Raw genomic sequence first — 14,009 nt, 5'->3', positions numbered from 1 at the left:
CACTTCTCATAAGTACAACTGACTGAGAACCTTTGGGGGCACATTTTGTACCAAACTGTAACAGTCCTTCAGGTACCAGAATGGCTCCCACAGCCAAGAGAACCAAAGCGTAGATAAGTTGAGTAGTTATCTAATAACTGATACTCAGCAGATGAGTATAAAGCCAGGGGTTGTGTCCGGGCATCCGGTTCCAGGGCCTAAGTTCTTTGCCACGACTTTGTACTGCTTTCTGGTCTCTCGACCAGCAGGAGGCAGGAAGACTGTTGAGTAAGGTGATAAATCAAAGGAGCGAACAGATGACTAGGATGTCCAGATGTCATCACCACCGTACTGGGAGCACCACTAGAACTATTGTCCTCTCTCTCCAGGACTCCGAGAACAGTGGGGACAGCGGATACCCAAGTGAGAAGCGAAGTGACCTGGATGATCCTGAGCCCCGAGAACATGTGAGCACCCCCAGACCCTAAGACTGGAGACCTTTGTTCCTTCATCTGGTATCCATTGGGATAAGAAAGCTAACAGGCAAATAGAACAAGAAAGATTAAGACAATAAACCAGACTTCAGACAGCGGCAAATGCAGTGGAGATGGTGAAGCAGACTGGGAGGAGGAAGGGGAAGAGAGAGAGGATTGGCTGTAAGGTTGAACATAACAAGCAGGCTGGGTGTGGTGACACACTTGAGAGGGTTATGTTCAGGGCCAGCCTGGGCTAAGGATACCCTGTCTCTAAAAGAACAACAACAACCATAGAACAAAGGCAAGAAAATGGCAGGGAAACCTTTGAAGCTGGAACCTTTGGCTGTTGAGCTGGAGGATGCTGGATAATGGGCTTCACTGATGTGGCTGGGAGGGCTCAGGGTACAACCCTGGCATCCCTGGGAGGGTCTCAAGCCTGCTTCCTCAGTCTCCCTCCCAGCACTGTCTGGGTGGAGGTGGCTTCCATGCTCTCAGCCCTTCAGAAACTTCCCCGTGCACAGAAATAGAACCAGCACAGTAAGGCCTGTTGCACGGAAGGCCCTGGTCTCAGCGTATAATTATGAACATGAAGCATAAAGGAGGAAGCTAGGCCAGAGGAAGAACTAACCACCGTTTCTCCAGTGGCTTCATGCCAACTCTGGTACCCTGGGGTCAGTTCAATCTGTTCACACAGGTCTCTGCGTGACTGTGAACTCATCAGCTCTGCAGACGATGGTTCCAGCTTCACCTGGGGAGTGGTAAACTGGTGTCCCTAGAGCAGGGACCCCGGGAGGCCTGGTCCTGCTCCCCGGGAATTGGTTTCTGGAAGGAAAGTCTCCTCTTAAAATACATTTTCTGTTCCCTCACAGGGCCATTCCAATGGCAACCGAATGCCTGAATCTGATGAGGACAGCCTGGGCAGCTATGGACGGGTGTGTGCCCATAGGAACAGGCGGGCAGCTATGATGGGTATGTGCCCATGGGAACAGGCGGGCAGCTATGGACGGGTGTGTGCCCATAGGAACAGGCGGGCAGCTATGATGGGTACGTGCCCATGGGAACAGGCGGGCAGCTATGGACGGGTGTGTGCCCATAGGAACAGGCGGGCAGCTATGATGGGTACGTGCCCATGGGAACAGGCGGGCAGCTATGGACTGATGTGTGCCCATAGGAACAGGCAGGCAGCTATGGACGGATATGTGCCCATGGGAATAGGCGGGCAGCTATGGACGGGTATGTACCCATAAGAACAGGCCTGCCTCTTTTGGCTCTTGTGTTCTGCCCTCCTCCTGGCACACAGCCCACCCCTCCACCTTGTGCATGTCCATTTTGCAAAGGGCAGGTTTGAGGTCATGTCCTGGGCAGGGTGCCAAGAGACTCCTGGGGAAGGGGAAAGAGACGGTCCTGGATAAAGGTCACCAGGACAGCCTCATGTTAGAGAGTTTGACCAGAAGGTCACAGCATCTACCGCTTCTCCTTGCCACCACCCAGTGAGACATTTGCTAAGTTGCTCATCACCGCTTTTATGTGAGAAAACTGGAGTCCTGGGCAACTTTTCCCACTTACCTGGCTACTCCAGGGTGTGTGTGTTCCTTATTTGAAATGCTTGGGCTCAGAAATACTTTGAATTTCAGATTATTTCTCCATTTTTTTCCCTGTGTGTGTGCATGCATGTGTGTGGGTATGCATGTTTAGCCATGCACGTGGAACCCAAGGTTGATAATGGGATCATTTATTGTTTTTATACCTTAGTCTTCAAGGCAGGGCCTCTCAATCAAACCCAGAGCACACTGATCCGGCTCATTTTACTGGTCAGCTTGTCTGGGGATCAGGCCTCTGCCTTCTAGGGCTGTAATTACGGGTTGGCTGCCACTCCTATCAGGCTTCTGGGGATCGGAACCTCACCCTCATGCTTGTATGGCAGATGTTTTAACCACTAAGCCAGCATCCCAGTCTCACAGTTAGATTAAAAGAAAAAAATGGGGGATACTCTTGGCAAATACACAATTAGACAATTTGAGAGGGACCCAAAGTCTAACTGTGAGATTCATCATGTGTGTTTCATATACACTTAACATGAGCCGAGGGTAATTTTACCTGCTGCTTTGAGTGCACTTGTCCTTTGTCCGCTGTGTGAATGACAAGTATCTCAGTGGTGGCGGCTGTCAGGCATGCTTAGGAAAGGCTGGCCCTACTGTCTCTTATTCTCCGATTCTCAAAACACAGTGTGAATGCCACACCTCTCACTGTTTGCTAAGTGGGTCCCTCCTGCCTGCAGAGTCCTCCCCCCTGAAGCCTGGTGCCCCTATCTGGAGCCCAGAGGCACTTTCTAACCTGGCCACCCCAGCTGGCGGGATTCTTTTTCCTCAGCTGGTGGTCAGATGAAGGCTTTTCAGCCTGGAGCAGGACAGAGTTGCTCTGCTGAGTCGCTGCTGGCGCTCTGGGCTGGGTCCTTCTTGCTCCAGGGCTGCAGAGAATTTAGCTGCCTGTGCTCCCCGAAGTACCCCGTGGCGTTGCTCGCTTTATCTTGGTTGACTCACAGAGAAAGCCAGCCGTGTTTGTGGGAGTTAGTCTTTTCTGGGGCCTGGCATGAAGAAGCTAGGAGAGAAGGCTTAGTGTTGAACCTCAGCTGCAGCTTTGGGCTGATAAGCGAGGGGAAGTGTTTCTCGGGGCCACTGTGGTCTGTTCCGCAGGTCATTGTGTTCTATGGCTGCCCTCTCTCAGTACCCATGAGCTGGTGGCAACTGAGCATGAGTTTAAGGCCAGACTGATAATCAAGGCTACACAGAGAAACTGTATCTTGAAAACCAAAAACAAAAGTTAAAAAAAAAAAAAAAAAGAGAAAGAATTGGAGCCCTGGGGATGGGGTTGCTTCATTGTAATCCTAGCTCTTGATAGTCTGAGGAAGGGAGATTGGGAGATCATGATGCAAAGCAGCCTAAGATACATAGTGAGTTCAAAGTCTTTCTGGACTACATAACGAGGCTCTTGTTCAAATTGTCAGGAACAAATCAAAAGAATTGGGGGCCACTCTTGTCCAGTAAAGTTAGATGCCATTGGGGTTCCTTCCCCTCGCCCGCCAGCCAGCCTCCTGTTTTTATGACAGCATACCCAGCCCCAGCCCCTCACTTCTCTGGCCTTTAAACTCCATCCACCTGGTCTCTCCCATCAGGTCTCTGTGGAGACGTGGAACCTGCTCAATTCCTCCCGCCTGCACCTGCCGAGGCCCTCGGCTGTGGCCCTCGAAGTGCAAAGGCTAAACGCTCTGGACCTCGAAAGGAAAATCGGGAAATCTGTTTTGGGGAAGGTATGGGGGATGCCCGTTCCAGAGCCCACGCAGGGCTCGCTCCGCTCCTCCACTAATTGCTTCTTCTTGCAGGCTGGCTGGGCTGCCCTTAGGCATGGCTTTGGCCTCCTAGGCAGCCAGACCAACATTGCCGTCTCTGTGGCAGGTCCATCTGGCTATGGTACGATACCACGAGGGTGGGCGCTTCTGTGAGAAGGATGAGGAATGGGACCGAGAGTCAGCCATCTTCCACCTGGAGCATGCAGCTGACCTGGGAGAATTGGAGGCCATCGTGGGCCTGGGACTTATGTACTCTCAGCTGCCCCACCACATCCTGGCTGATGTCTCTCTGAAGGTGAGGGGATGTGTGGCCCCAAGCTAAAGTGGAGTGCTCAGCCAGTCCATCACTTACCACCCCTATTCCGGTGGTCACCTCCTGGAGGATTCGTTTTGTTTGCTTTTTTCAAAACAGGGCCTGACTATGTAGCTCTGGCTGTCCTGGAACTCAGTCTTGTAGACTAGACTGGTCTCGAACTCAAAGAGATCTGCCTGCCTCTGCCTCCCAAATGCTGGCATTAAAGGCGCGCGCCACCACCACCTCACTCTCATTTTCTAAATAGTAAGTTAACTATTTTGACTGGCTACTCAGATGTAGTTTCAGAAATGTACCAGTTACCTGAGACCCTCATAACAAATTCCCACATCCTGGTAAATTACCACGGTTGTCTTTTGGAGGCCCTGGGGAGATTCCTTCGTTGTCTCTTACAGTCTCCACGAAACAAACAAAACATCCAAAGCCAGGCATGGTGATGTCCCTGTCATCCCGGTGCTCAGAAGGCTATGGCAGGATTGTGAATTCCAGGCCAGCCTGAGCTACAGGCTACGATCCCGTCTGAAACAGCCAGCTGCGTATCTGCACGTATGTGTGCACATGAACGTCACAGCAGCAGTCCCTCTCTCGGGCGTGGACAGAGACAGGTGGAGCAGTGTTTGATCAGGAGAATGAAGCACAGGCATGTGCTCCAACCTGTGTGATGGAGCCAGACAAGATGCCACATGTTAAATCACTCTAGTCCATATATATGACACATTCAGAGCCCACGGAGGCAGAGAGTGGACGGATCATTGCCTCTGGACGGGGTTGGGTGGAGAGATAAGTGTACAGAGAAAATATGTGATTTGTGGAGTCTGGTGTTTCTTTTTTGGATTGTTTAAGATATTTTGAAATTGGACCAGCATGATGACCGGTGGGTAAGAGCCCCTGCTGCACAGTCTGAGATCCCGAGTTCAATCCCTGGGTCCCCCATGGTGGAAGGAAAGAACCAACTCCCACCTTCATACATAGACTGTGGCACATGCAAGCTGACACACACAATAAATAAATGAGTAAACACAATACAAATGTAGGGGTTTGTTTTGTTGAGACCAGGTTTCTCTGTGTAGCCCTGGCTGTCTTAGAACTAGCTCCAGACTGGCCTCAAACTACCTCTGCCTCTTCCTGAGTGCTGGAATTAAAGGTGCCTGCCACGAAGCCTGGCAAACATTTAGCTTCCTAAACCCATGGTGGGGTAGCTAAACAAGCTTATCGATATACTAAAAGCCGTGGACATGAGCTTCCCAGCCCAGAACTCTCACAACGACTTAAGAAACTGGAGGTTGACAAAGGAGCCCTTGCGGTCTCCCTCAGACACTCATGTGCTGTTTGTGTCCTTTCCCTTTGACAGGACACAGAGGAGAACAAGACAAAAGGTTTTGATTACTTACTGAAGGCGGCAGAAGCTGGTGATAGGCAGTCCATGATCCTAGTGGCCCGAGCTTTTGACACCGGCCTGAACCTCAGTCCAGACAGGTACTATGGCTGTTGCATGGTTAATGTTGGGGTAATCTGGGCCATGCAGGTTGCGTTTTCTTTTTTCTGTTTTTTGTTTGTTTGTTTGTTTGTTTAAATAATTTATTTGTATATACAGTATTCTGTCTGCATGTATGCTTGGACACCAGAAGGGGGCACCAGATCTCATTACAAATGGTTGTGAGCCACCATGTGATTGCTGGGGATCGATCTCAGGACCTCTGGAAGAGAAGCCAGTGCCCCCAACCTCTTGAGCCCGCTCTCCAGCTGGCAGGTCAATTTTCTTTGGTTCAGGACAAACAGACATGGGTTCTAGCCTTAGCTCTGCTTAGCTCTGAGTCCAACTCAGTGACTTTCAACAAGTTACTTTACCTCTCTGGCCTCAGTTTCTTCATTTGGTGAAATAGGAATAATGATAGTATCTATCTCTAATGATGCACCCATGAAGACCAAATACCTTTCCCACAGTGCCTCATCCATAAAATGTACAATAGATGGCAGTCTTTACAGCATATGTAAAGATTTGATTGGAGCAGGGGGGAACCAGAAAAGGTTATGCAGTTCAGTATGATTGTCTATAGAAAATAGAATTTTGGGTGATTGTGACTGCTTTTCCCTACTCTTATTTTAATTTGTATTCTTTTTTTTTTATTATGTATACAATATTCTGTCTGTGTGTATGCCTTCAGGCCAGAAGAGGGCACCAGACCCCATTACAGATGGTTGTGAGCCACCATGTGGTTGCTGGGAATTGAACTCAGGACCTTTGGAAGAGCAGGCAATGCTCTTAACCTCTGAGCCATCTCTCCAGCCCTTAATTTGTATTCTTACGATGATGCAGTGTTGAAGATTAAACCTAGGACCTCAGCCTGGTCTACAGAGCTTGTTCCAGTACAGCCAGGGCTATACAGAGAAACCCTGTCTCGAAAAACAAAACAAAACAAAACAAAACAAAACAAAAAAAAAAAAAAAACCAAGTGGGGCCGGGAGATACATTTTCCAGCAGGCACCTTCTCTTTAGTATCAAGAATTCATCTCCTTTGCTGGGGAGGTAGCTTAGTCAATAAATTATTTGCCTGGTGCATGAAGACTTGACTTTGGTTCCCAGAACTCATTTAGAAAAAGTTGAAAAGAAATCAGCAGGCCCCTGGGGTTGTTGGCAAGTTTCAGATGAGTGAGAGACCCTTTCTCATGAAGAAAACCAAAGTGGCTGTCACCTAAGGAATGACGCTCATTTGTCCTCTGCCATCTGCCTCTCCTCACACCTTCCCCAAGGAATTCTCCTTCCACTGGTGAAGGGTTTGTCACACTGTGCCAATTTCGTTAAGGAAAGATCCCTTCGAAATAAAAATAGAAACTGAGCCAGGCGGTGGTGATGCACGCTTTTAATCCCAGCACTCGGGAGGCAGAGGCAGGCAGCTCTCTGAGTTTGAACCCAGAACAGCCAGGACAACACAGAGAAACCCTGTCTTGGTTTGGGTGGGAGAGAAATTATCTATATAGGGGCTGGAGAGATCACTCAGAGGTGAAACGCTCTTGCTGCTCTTCCAAAGGACCTGAGTTCGGTTCCCAGCACCCACAACAGGGAATTCACAACCATTTGTAGCTCCAGCTCCGTGGATCCCTTTCCTCCTTTGGCCTCCTTGTACATGTGCACACGTGCAGCATACACACTCAGGGACACATAAATTCAGTTTTTCTTTTCTTTTTAATATTTATTTATTTATTTATTTATTTATTTATTTATTTATTATGTATACTATATTCTGTCTGTATGTCTGTCTGCAGGCCAGAAGAGGGCACCAGACTTCATTACAAATGGTTGTGAGCCACCATGTGGTTGCCGGGAACTGAACTCAGGACCTTTGGAAGAGCAGGCAGTACTCTTAACCACTGAGCAATCTCTCCAACCCCCATAAATTCAGTTTTTCAAAAATGAAACAGAAATGTAGAAACTCTAACATGAAGGTATCCCTTAGATGTGGTGGCCATTAGTGCTGTAGTTTGTGGACCAGAGGTGGCGGTCCCACTGGGGTCCCAGGCTTGCCTCTCGAACTCAGTGGTCCTCTGCCTCCCCACACCATGCCACAGTAACATCCTTCTCCCCTCCATGTCACCGGACAAGGTGCCGAGACTGGTCAGAGGCTCTCCACTGGTACAACACGGCCCTGGAGACAACTGACTGCGATGAGGGTGGGGAGTACGACGGAGTACAGGACGAGCCCCAGTACGCGCTGCTTGCCAGGCAGGCTGAGATGCTGTTCACCGGAGGGTTCGGGCTGGACAAGAACCCCCAAAGATCAGGTGAGGCCCATAGACCTTCCCTGGGGTAGGATGGGGCTGGGGAAGGTCTATAGTTCCCATCCCTCTGGAATTAGAAGTCCCCAAATGAGCCCCTTTCCTCAGTAGGGGTCTTGATAGAGATGGTACACAGACAAATATTTTATTTTTACTTTATCACATGTTATTTTATATGTGTGAGTGTTTACCTACATGTGTGTATACCGTGTGTGCCTGGTACTCTCAGAGGCCAGAAGAGAGTTGGATCTCGTGGAACTGGAGTTATAGGTGGTCATGAGCTCCTATGAAGGTGCTGGGGATTTACTTTATTATTAGTTGTGTATGTGTGTGTGTGAGAGAGAAAGAAAGGGAGGGAGGGAGGAGAGGGAGAGAGAGAGAACACTGAGGAGGCCAGAAGAGTATGTCAGATCCCCGGAGCTGAGGTTACAGGAGGAGCTTGGGAGCTGCCCAGCATGGCTGCTGGGAACTGAACTCTAGTCCTTTACTGTTAACCCCTGAATCATTTTTCTAGTCCCTCACATTTTTGTTTTAATTTTATATTATTCTCTGTTTTCTTTTTAATTATTTATTTACTTTTAAAAGCAGGATGTGATATTCATACGTATAATCCCCGTCTTGGGATGGCAAAGACAGTGGCTCCTGAGGGCTTGCTGGTCAGCCAGTCCAGCTGAAATAACAATTTCTAGGTTCAGTGGGAGAGACCCTGCCTCAGAAAATAAGGGGACAGCAAAATGGGGGTTCTTAGGCCACCCTGATAAGCTAAGTTTGATCATCAGAACCCATGTAAAGGTGTAAGAACTCATCCCACAGAGTTGCCCTCTGACTTCCACACCTCTGCCCTGGCACATGCACCCCCTCCCAGTACTTAAAAAAATAAGGGGGGCAGAGAGATAGAAGAGGGCATCAAAATTATGTATATAAATCAAATATAAGGATACAGCCAGTCCTCCCAATTTATGAGTTTTGCGTCCATAGACAAAAAGGCTTACTATCTTTACTTATGTTGTGTGTTTGTGAATGTGTGCACACACCATTGCATATGTGGGAGTCAGTTCTTTCTTCTACCACGTGGCACCCAGCCATCAAGCTCGGGTCAGCAGGTTTGGCAGCAAATGCCTCTACCTGCTGAGCCCTCTCACCAGACTCCCCCATTGCACCTGTAAAGCTGTTGTGATGGTGTACACCTGTGACCCCAGCATTGAGGAGGCTGATAAGGAAATTCCAAGTTTCAGGCTAGTCTGGGCTACATAGACCCTGTCTCAAAAAAGGAAACGTATTTGCCTCTGTCACTGAGTAGTCTTCTCCTTGTTTGTTACTCTTCTGTTGCTGTGATAAGAGTTCCCCAACAAAAGATAACTTAAAGAAGGAAGAATTAGCTGGGCGGTGGTGGCGCCGCCTTTAATCCCAGCACTCGGGAGGCAGAGGCAGGCGGATCTCTGTGAGTTCGAGGCCAGCCTGGTCTACAAGAGCTAGTTCCGGGACAGGCACCAAAGCGACAGAGAAACCCTGTCTCGAAAAACCAAAAAAAAAAAAAAAAAAGGAAGAATTGATTTTGGTTTACTCGTCCAGAGAGGATTTGGAATTAAGAGTCCGTTATGGTGGGAAAGCTTGGCATCCAGAGCCAGAGCCTGACGCAGCAGGGAAGCAAGAGGACCAGATTTCACCCCCACACAGTATCTTGGTCAGGGTTTCTACTGCTGTGAGGAGACACCATGACCATGGCAACTCTTACAAAGGAAAGCATTTTAATTGGGGCTGGCTGTCAGTTTCAGAGGTTTAGTCCATTACTGATGGCAGGAATCATGGCAGCCTGCCGGCAGAGATGGTGCTGGAGAGATGGCTGAGAGTTCTACACCTGGATCTGAAGGCCGCAGGAAGAGAATGCTACACTGAGCCTGGTCAGAACATCTGAGACATCACACACTTCCTCCAGCAAGGCCACACTTCCTGATAGTGCTACTCCCTCTGGGCCTTTCGGGGCCATTTATTAAAACTACCACACACATAGGAAGCAGAGAGGGAAAACAGGAAGTGGGGCAAGCTATAAAACTTCAAAGCTGATGGCATTTCCTCTTGTAAGGCTCTGCCTCCTCAAGGTTCTGAACCTTTCCCGAGCAGCATCACCAGCTGAGGACCAAGCGTTCAAACATGTGGGCCTCTGAGGGCATTTCACATTCAAACCACAGCATGCATCAAATGGTGCAGGGTACCATACATGACATCCCGAGTCATCTAGAGGTGATTAAAGCAAAAGGGAGAAGATGCATAGGCCATATGCAAATAGGACACACTCACCCAGGGGCCTTGAGCAGATTTTGCTGTTGGTGGTGGATCCTGGAACCAACCTCCTGTGGGGGACAATTATACATTAGAATTTATGGGCAGGTTTTGCAATTTGAAAAACTGAAGCTGAAGTTTTCATAACATTTCATCTTCCTTCACTATTACCTAGCTTTAAACCTTTGCACACTCGAAAGGAAATCCTGTGCTAATTAGCAGTCACTTCCGGCCTCCCGTCCCTCCCCAGTAATCACGAATCTACTGTCTTTAAGAATTGGCCTGTTGGGGCTGGAGAGATGGCTCAGCGGTTAAGAGCACTGACTGCTCTTCCAGAGGACCCGGGTTCAATTCCCAGCACCCACATGGCAGCTCATAACTGTCTGAAAAAAATAAAAGATAAATCATAAACAATTTAAAAAAAAATTGATCTGTTCAGGACTCAGTTTACAAGTAAAATTACACAATATGTGGCCTTTTCTGTCTGGTGTACTTTAGTTAGGGTGGAATTTACAACCTTTCATTCTCTCTCTGTTTTGAGACGAGGTCTTGTATAATCCAGCTGGTTACAAACACATCTCAGCTTGTACCGTGATTACAGACATCACTATCTTACCTTATAAAGGAAAAAAAAATTTTTAAGACAGGGTATCACTTTGTAGCTCTTGCTGTCCTGGAACTCACTCTGTAAACCAGGCTGGCCTTGAACTCACAGACATCGACCTGCCTCTGCCTCCCGAATGCTCCGTTAAAGATGCGCGCCTCTGCACCCAGCTAAAAGAAAATATTTTTATCATCTATGTATGCGTGCATGTGGAGATTAGAGGACAACCTTTGGGGATTGGTTCTCTCGCTCCACCATGTCACTTCTAGGGATGGAACTTATGTCATCAGTGTCTTTACACATTGAGCCTCTTCATTTCTTTTATTATTAAATAATATGTCACTGAGTGAATATATCACTTTTTTCTACTATAATCTGATGGATATGAAAGATTTCTTAAAACTTTAAAAATGTTATTTTTTATGTATGTCTATGTGTGAATGCATGCTGTGTGTATATATACCTGTGGAGGCCAGAAGAGGGTGCTGGATCCCCAGAAAGTGTTACAGGCAGTTGTGAGCTGCCCAGTGTGGATACTGGGAACTGAGCTTAGGATCCTCTTGAGGGAGGAGCACTTTTTCTTTTTTTAAAGAATAATTTATTATGTATAATAGTGTTCTACCTACATATATGACTGCACACCAGAATGGGGCACCGGATCTCATTACAGATGATTGTAAGCCACCATGCGGTTGCTGGGAATTGAACTCAGGACCTCTAGAAGAGCAGCCAGTGCTCTTAACCTCTGAGCCATCTCTCTAGCCCCCAATTTAGATACTTCTTATCAGTTTTAAGTCTGTCATATAGACTGGTTGCCTTGGACTTCAGGTTGGGGGTGTGGCTCAGCAGTAGAACTCTTGCCTGGCATGCAAGCTGTCAAGTTCCACAGCAATACCAGAGAATCGAAGAGCACTCTGACTGGCCAGGTTTAACCATACACTACCCCGAGCGACTTGAATCATACCGTACAGGCCAGGTTGCTATAGTAACCTCAGATGCTCTTTTGGGTGAGATGAAATTTGCTTGCTTGATGAAGACAAATGGCTCACCTCCTTGTGCCCGCTTTGCTGTCTTTCAGGAGACTTGTACACCCAAGCCGCCGAAGCCGCGATGGAAGCCATGAAGGGCCGGCTAGCCAACCAGTACTATGAAAAGGCAGAAGAGGCCTGGGCCCAGATGGAGGAATAACTGTCCCAAAAGATCACTGCCAGCTGGTCCCAAGCAAAAGGGCTGGGGATGAGGAGAATGGGCTGATTTTTTTTTTTTTTTTGGAAGGGGAAAAGCAGTTTTAACTATGCTATAAATTCACTTTTGTATTTGACTCGACAAAGTCTTTGCACCTGGCAGAGACACTTTAACTTCCCTTTAGGGGTGATACCTTGAGGGAGTGGGGGTTGACTATGCAGCCAAATGAATCACCTTATTTTTTTGAGGTTCCGTTTTCTTTCTTTTTTTCCCCCCATTTTTTGTCATGAGATCTAAGAACATGTCTTTCTGTCGGAATGAACAGACAGTATCAGGGCTGAGCCTGTGCAGTCTGCACTCACCCCAGTGTCTCCAGGCCCTGCGTTAGGAATCTGCATAGAGAACATTCTGTTAACTTCCCATGGATGTCTGTCTTTAGGTTTTGAGAAGTGTATGGACTTTTTTTTTTCAGCAGGTATGAGATCACTCAATCCCAGGTTCCTCCGCACCCTAGGGAGATTATAAGGTCTTTCATTTGATGTCCTCCCACTGCGTACCTGATTTCTTGGTGTCCACTAAATTTTGTTTTTTAAAAGCACGCTTCCTACTGTAGACTTTACAAAACAGGTTTGTTTTTTTGTACACACATATTTGCTACCTCTGAGTCGTGCATTGGTGGATGTGGAAGCAGATGAACCTCAGAGCTTTCACAGGAAGACCTTGGCTTAGGAGCTGGGCAGCTTTCCTCCCAACAGAAGTGCCTCTGCGCCCCCCATGGCCACATCCACGACTGGACTGAAGCATCCTTGTGCAGATTCCACGGTCATTTCTTGATGTGGTGGCGTTTTAAAAACTCTGCCCTCAGCCTACTGCCCTTGGCATTTTCTGCCTGAAGCTGGATTTTTCTGGTCGTCTGCAGCAAGTGGCTTTCAGCTGCAGCCCTTTAGGAAATGTCTAAGATGTCTGAGAACAAGAAGGCAAGAGTGTAAACACTCATTAGTTCTGGGTGTTTCCCCAGGGCCAGGTTGTGACTTAATGAGCTTTTTCTATAAAAGGAGTTCCGATTTAACGTGCGTGTGATTTCGTGTGATTTCTGTTGGTATTCCGAATCGCCAAGGGAGCGGCCTGCTGTGGTCCACCACAGATGTTAGAGCGCCCTCTATCTTTGCTTTAAAGAACAGAAAAGCAGAGCGCAACATACAAGTCATTCTCACCTGTCCTTAAAACAGGCCTTTTTAGCCTGGTGGTGGTGGTGGTGGTGCTCACCTTTAATCCCAGCACTCGGGGAGGAGGCAGAGGCAGGTGGATCTCTGAAGTTCCACCTGCTCTACAGAGCAAGTTCCAGGACAGCCGGGGCTACACAGAGAAACAGGCAGGGGGGGGAGGGGGGCACGGTTAGGATTTCCTCATTGAGCCTGCCCAGTGAGGAGCTTGTAGAAGCACTAGTTTCTAAAGTCAAGAGTGTAGGTACTTTGAGGGATAAGCAGAACCAATTTAACCCTGTAGTCCCAGCATAAAAGTGGTAGTGGCAGAGGTGATCCAGGTTTGAGGTTAGCCTGGGCTATATAGTGAGACCTTGACCAAAAATCGAAAACCAAACAAAAGAACCAAAATAGAGCTGGTGCTGGTGTGGTACTAGCATGGCTCAGTGGGTAAAGGTTCCTGCCCAGCCTAGCCTAATAACCGAAGGCCAGTTTCAGGGAGCCAACTCCTGTAAGTTATCGTCTGTTCTTCGCCTGTGTGGTGTGGCACGAGCGAGCCCACAAACACTACACGCACGCGCTCACGCACACATCGATGAAAGTGTAAAAGAAATGGAAAAGCAAGAATTATCCTCGACAGCTCCTTTTCACCCACCGCAGGTTGTGAAGCCCTGGGGTTTGCAGTTGACGCCATCACAGCTGGTTTTCTCTGAGAGGCTGGGGCTCCTCAGTTTCTTGTCAACACCAGAACAGTCTCTGGCTTGCGCCGTCCTGTGGATGTTTTAAACTGGTGCATTTGTTGGCTAGGAGAAGCAGTTTACTGTGACAGTCTCTCAGGGTAACTGTCCTT

The 14,009-nt window shown here is 48.1% G+C and overlaps 1 protein-coding gene across 1 annotated transcript in view; it reads left to right on the top strand.

The window, feature by feature from the left end:
* Eef2k (eukaryotic elongation factor 2 kinase) overlaps positions 1–13,026 on the top strand; it is a 61,023-nt gene extending 47,997 nt beyond the window's left edge. The window contains exons 12-18 of the mRNA XM_050143234.1: positions 369–446; positions 1,325–1,387; positions 3,628–3,762; positions 3,908–4,096; positions 5,466–5,590; positions 7,716–7,894; positions 11,851–13,026. Of these exons, the coding sequence (XP_049999191.1) occupies positions 369–446; positions 1,325–1,387; positions 3,628–3,762; positions 3,908–4,096; positions 5,466–5,590; positions 7,716–7,894; positions 11,851–11,960 (879 nt within the window). The 3' untranslated portion in view covers positions 11,961–13,026. The remainder of the gene's footprint in view (positions 1–368; positions 447–1,324; positions 1,388–3,627; positions 3,763–3,907; positions 4,097–5,465; positions 5,591–7,715; positions 7,895–11,850) is intronic.
* The last annotated feature ends 983 nt before the right edge of the window (positions 13,027–14,009 follow it).

Source organism: Alexandromys fortis, unplaced genomic scaffold, assembly GCF_014885135.2.
Source record: "Alexandromys fortis isolate MF-2015 unplaced genomic scaffold, M_Fortis_MF-2015_v1.1 scaffold_45, whole genome shotgun sequence".
NCBI classification, from domain to species: domain Eukaryota; kingdom Metazoa; phylum Chordata; class Mammalia; order Rodentia; family Cricetidae; genus Alexandromys; species Alexandromys fortis.
The sequence above is the reverse complement of the archived record's forward strand: the minus strand, read 5'-3'. Positions and strand labels throughout refer to the sequence as shown.